General features: G+C 41.2%; 1 protein-coding gene across 1 annotated transcript in view; it reads left to right on the top strand.

The window, feature by feature from the left end:
- Positions 1-5,811, top strand: part of TP53BP2 (tumor protein p53 binding protein 2) — a 69,365-nt gene that overhangs the window by 50,377 nt on the left and 13,177 nt on the right. Inside the window, exons 13-14 of the mRNA XM_027769661.1 lie at positions 1,100-1,399; positions 3,040-3,812. Of these exons, the coding sequence (XP_027625462.1) occupies positions 1,100-1,399; positions 3,040-3,812 (1,073 nt within the window). The remainder of the gene's footprint in view (positions 1-1,099; positions 1,400-3,039; positions 3,813-5,811) is intronic.

Here is a 5,811-nt window from a genome sequence, read left to right as displayed (position 1 = left end):
TGATGGAATGGTTATGTCACTGGTCTCCCACGTAGTCGACTGTGGTTTGAGTCCTGGACCCAGTGGCTTAACCCTCACTCCAGGTGCATGTGTGTACGTTCCTGAGAGGAGAATGGAGGAGAAGGGATTGTGGCATGGCCATTGCCCCAGAGGATAATAGCTAGCTTTCTATCTCTCTGTTTCTCTCTTGTCTTTCTAGAGAGTGCATGTGCCCTATAGCAAAAATCTCTCTTGAAAAAAGAAATAAAATTTAATGGTAATTCTATAATGCAATTTTTAGAAAAGATTAAGAGTGTTATAAGAGAAAGAGCAAAGAAACACAATATATTTGGAAGATTTTAAAATCTAACAGCATTCAGTTAATTTCTCTTGTTTGAGTGTGTGTGTGCTGTCACACCATTTTGGGTATGGCTGGCATCATTGTTTCTGGTCATATTTTATGTGATTCTCTAAAATGTGCAAGTATGTTGGGGAACGTCATATTTGTGCTGTTCAGGTATCTTATTTCTTCAAAATCTGGAGTTAAGTTTATGTCAGACAACTTGATAGCAAATCTCCTGTAACCTTTAGGATCTTCACTTTCAATAACCAGGTTATGGTAGAATGGTCCCAGTTAGGTTGCATGAAGTTACAATGAACAAGAATGGTTTTCATTTATTGGTATCATCTGTGAACCTGAAAGATGTTTCAGTTAAAAGTTTCAAGTGGGCACTCAGAGTTGCCCAAATAGCAGGTGGAAACAAGGAGGTCACATGAGGAGGACTTGTATTGCATTACTGAGGTCCCTCATTAAATATGATTCAATATAGAGATTTACAACTTGGTAACAAGTTCAAAATGTAGAGCTAATATTTTTATAGTGACATTTGTGATGTTGGGTTATGTGAAACATCTTGTTACACAGTATATTTTAACTGGCTGTTTGTGCACTTACAGGCCACAAATAAAAACGTGACTAAAGTACCACCTCCTGTTCCTACAAAACCCAAACAGATTAATCTGCCTTATTTTGGACAAACTAATCAGTCACCTTCAGACATGAAGCCAGATGGAAATCCGCAGCAATTGTCAGCAGCTGCTCCGTCCACAGGAAATATACCCAAAGCAACAGGGCAGCCGCCGAGGGTGCTGCTGTCTCCCAGCGTACCTTTAGCTGGCCAAGACCAAACCCTTTCTCCAGGCTCTAAGCAAGAGAGTCCACCTGCCGTCGCCGTCCGGCCCTTTACTCCTCAGCCTTCCAAAGACACCCTCCTTCCACCGTTCAGGAAACCCCAGACTGTGGCAGCAAGCTCCATATATTCCATGTACACACAGCATCAGGCTCCAGGAAAAAACTTCCAGCAGGCTGTACAGAGTGCACTGACCAAGACACATACCAGAGGCCCGCATTTTTCAAGTGGTAAGTCCTTGATCTTGTCTTCACTTGAGTAGATGATGTGTTTGAGTCCTACAGAGTTGCCATCTGTCAGCAAACAGCAAAATACCTAACTCCAGTTTCAACTAATGCTGTTGTTTTAAGAGTGTTGTTTAGTTGCCGCCTCTGTTTTTAATTGGGAGTTTAAAAGAGTACCTGCTATGGAACCAGCAGTTAGCGTAATGGCTATGTCGCTGGACTCCCACGTAGTCGACTGCGGTTCGCGTCCCGGACCCGGCGGCTTAAAACTCACACCGGGCGCGTGTGCGTGTATGCCCAAGATCCCGAGAGGAGAATGGAGGAGAAGGGATTGCGGCGTGACCATCCCCCCTGGGGGGTGATTTCTCGCTTTCTGTCTCTATGTCTCTCTCTGTCTGTCTGGCGAGCGCATGCGCCCTATAGCGAAAAAATCTCTCTCTCAAAAAAAAAAAAAGAGTACCTGCTAAATGTCACCAAAGACCATAGATGAATGAAGTGTGGTCTCAGTTCTGATGGAGCTCCTTGGAGAGTGGGAAACAAACGTACCCAGACTGTTAGAACCAGAGGGCTGTGCCTTCACTGTGGGTTTAATTAGATGCTCTCAGCATAAAAAGGGCTGACAACTGCTCCTGTCTACATGTCCTTTTTTTTAAAAAAAAAAAAAGAAGAAAAGAATAAATTACATTCTATACTGTATTTAAGTTACTTTAATGAAGATGCAACCCCCAGTTAAATGAAAAAACATAGGATTAGTTAGTGTTAAACATATGCAATCTGGAAATTTGTGGGGCTCTTTCTAAACTGTTTGCTAGTTTATAGGACCAAAATAAAATTGAATATGTTTTGATTCAATGAAATGACTTTGTAATCATGAAAAAAGCATGTAATTGTGGCTTAGATGTCAGAGTGGAGCTGATCAAAAAACCAACATGTGCTGCTGCTTACTCTTATTCTTTCTTTTCATCGGTCTTTGGTGAGAACTGCTAAAATGAGAATGTGGGGATTAGATAATTTTGATATTGTCAGAATGTTAAGGGAGAATAGCTTTGATACATATAAATTGTTCTTAATTTTTGAAGCCAAGTGTGGTTTCTAACATTGATTCACTTTGGGAACCTGTGGAAGACGGGAGGATACATGTCAGGTTTTAATCTGGACACATGAGAAGATTACCAATTTTCATTGGTTTTAAACTTTGTTCACATTTTTACATTAGTTCAATGGATACTACCGTCAGTGATTTCTTATCACTGGTAACATTTCCTGCTATTTCGTAAAATAATGGTGCATGTTAGAATCAGTAGGAGTTTTTATTCTATAAGTTTGTTATACGAAGATGGAACCCTTGCTCTGTCATGTGTTCAGTTGTTTTAAAAAATTATTTACATTTGAGAAGCATTGGGCCAGAAGGTGGGACGGTGGTAAAGATGCCAGATTCTGACATGGCTTGGACCTGGCAGCTCGGAAATCACCACAAATAAATGGATAAATAAATAATATTTTTTTTGTTTAAAAAAAGGCATTGTGTAGTAACTATGAAATTAAAAATGACTTTAGTTATTGTTAGATATTCATATTTTGGTTACTTACAAGTTTTGTTTAATTAACACTTACGAAAGCTTTCCTTTTTTTGCTTTTCCAATTAGTGTATGGCAAGCCTGTGATTGCTACTGCACAAAATCAACAGCACCCTGAAAATGTTTATTCTAATAGCCCAGGCAAGCCTGGTAGTCCAGAACCTGAAACAGAACCTGTATCTTCAGCTCAGGAGAACCATGAAAATGAAAGAATTCCTCGACCACTGAGCCCAACCAAATTACTGCCTTTCTTATCTAACCCTTACCGAAATCAGAGTGATGCTGACTTAGAAGCCCTGCGAAAGAAACTGTCTAATGCACCAAGACCACTAAAGAAACGCAGCTCTATTACAGAGCCAGAGGGGCCTAATGGGCCAAATATTCAGAAACTTCTGTATCAGAGGACCACCCTAGCCGCCATGGAGACCATCTCTGTCCCATCATATCCATCTAAGTCAACTACAGTGACTGCCAGCTCAGACAGCCCAACAGAAATCCAGAATCCATATTTACATGTGGAACCAGAGAAGGAGGTGATCTCCATGGCTCCTGAGCCATCGTCCCCAGAGGATGTGGGGGGTGCCCATACAGAGAACAGTGACATGCCAGCTCATTCTCCTAGCCTTGATTTTGTACCTGAAGGAGTCCCAGACAATAGCCCAAATCTCCAGAATAACGCAGAAGAACCAAATCCAGAGGCACCCCACCTGCTGGAAGTGTATCTGGAGGAGTATCCCCCGTACCCACCCCCGCCATACCCTTCCGGGGAGCCTGAGGGGCCTGGAGAAGACGCCGTGAGCATGCGCCCACCGGAAGTCACCGGGCAGGTCTCTCTGCCTCCTGTAAGTAATGTGGCATGTTGTGTGTATAAAGGACATTTTTGTATTTTAGAAAGAGCTCTTTTATTCTTTTGGTGAAGGAAACAGTTTTGTTCTTATCCTATAAATAACACATTCACTGTTTTCTTTGTAGCTGACGTCATATATTAGGAAAACAGCATTTAACTGGACTGAAAAGCCCTGTATTTGAAACTTTTTTTTTAAGTTTTAAATTTTTATTTCTTCTCTGAGAAGGAGCTAGTGGTCTGGGGTACTCGCAGCAGGGTCTTCATGCTGTGATCCACCCGTAGCCCCAGTTAGCCAAGATCACAGGTACACGTGACCTCAGGACATGGACCCGGGACTTTCCCATGTGACCGTAGCATCACGGATTATTTCATGACCACTGTGCTGCCAAGACTGGCCGGCACTTTCGAACTTGATTACTAGCTCAGCCCTGTGAAGTCAGGCAGTGGTACAGCTTCTCTCGCTGCTGATGCCACTCTCTTCCCAACTTTTCTTTTTATAGCAGTGAAATTTATTTTTAATGAACTGATAGGCAAAATTTCAGCCTTTCAGAGGTAAAATTGGAAGAGTTCTACATGAAGTGAGGACAGGGAGAGGGCCTGGGCAGGAGTGGGATGCATCTCTTTATCTTCCCCTCCATCAGTGACGTTGATGAGCCCTGGCTGTCACGCGGAGCCTAAGGTCTCCTGTACACGGACATTAAGTTGCTCCAGCACTCTGTATGCACTCCTTCCAAACTTGGAGCTTTAGTCTAGAAGTTTGTCATTTTGAAATAGGGGAGAGGAAATAAAAATCCCGGAATATCTAAATGAAGTCTGCTTTTTCACAATGTAAGTCGAAGTTGTTTTGTTTCAGTAAGCACAGAAAGAAGTTAGATGCTGAACTGTTAATGACCTATTAATTAAAAACCTGGTCACTTTTGAAGGATTTAAAAAAATATATGCTTTATAAGTTGGCTCTTTTAGGTAGGATAGTATTAAAAGATAGTGGTTGTCCGAAATGACTTTGACTATTGGTTACAGTGAACATTTCTTTAACAGTTTTATGTAGCAAACATTTGATACTAGTGAAAACAAAGTTTTAAAATTTAGGTTAGCATTTTTTAAACAACTCTGTGCATTCTGAGTTCTCAGACTCGAGTCTCTTCATTTGAATTTTAAACATGAGAAAAGAAGGGTTTTTACAACCACTATGGCCAAAACCAACCTACACGATAGATATTAATATTTGTTACTCCCTGCTCCTTTTTTTTTGGAGAGGTTTTTGCTATAGAGTGCGTGTGTTCGCCAGACAGACAGAGAGACAGAAAGTGAGAAATCATCCCCCAGGGGGGATGGCCATGCCACAATCCCTCCTCCTCCATTTTCCTCTCAGGATCTTGGGCACACACGCACATGTGCCCAGCATGAGTTTAAGCTACCGGATCCGGGACTTGAACTGCAGTCGGCCACATTGGAGTCCAGTGACATAGTCATTACGCTAACTGCTGGTCCATCCCCGCTCCTTTTTTGTTGTTGTGTTAAAATTTTCAAACTTTCAAAGAGGAAAAAGGTGTCTGTAAAAGTATCATACTTTACTTTCTTTTTAAGATTCTGTTATTCTCTTCCTTGACATGTGATTTACGTTTTCATTATGTTGAAATAGAAGCCACTGTGCTGTATACTCTTTTTAAAGAGAGTTGTTTTTTTTTTTTGTTTTTTTACCATAACGTGCATGTGTTTGCACGAAGAGACAGAAAGTGAGAAATCACCCCTTGGGGTTGGCCATGACGCAGTCTCTTCTCCATTCTCCTCTTGGGATTTTAGGTATACATGCGCATGCACCTGGCATGAGTTTTAAACCTCTGGGTCCAGGACTCAAACTGTGGTTAGCCATGTGGAAATCTAGTGATGTAACCCCTGCACCATCTGCTGTTCTCTATCTTGTACGTTCTTTTTTTTTTTTTTTTTTAAGAATGATTTTATTTAACTTTATTTATTTATTTTTAATTTGACCA

This window comes from Tupaia chinensis, unplaced genomic scaffold, assembly GCF_000334495.1.
Source record: "Tupaia chinensis unplaced genomic scaffold, TupChi_1.0 Scaffold150175_1, whole genome shotgun sequence".
Lineage (NCBI taxonomy): Eukaryota > Metazoa > Chordata > Mammalia > Scandentia > Tupaiidae > Tupaia > Tupaia belangeri.
Note: the sequence above shows the minus strand (reverse complement) of the source record. Positions and strands in the feature narration are given on the sequence as shown.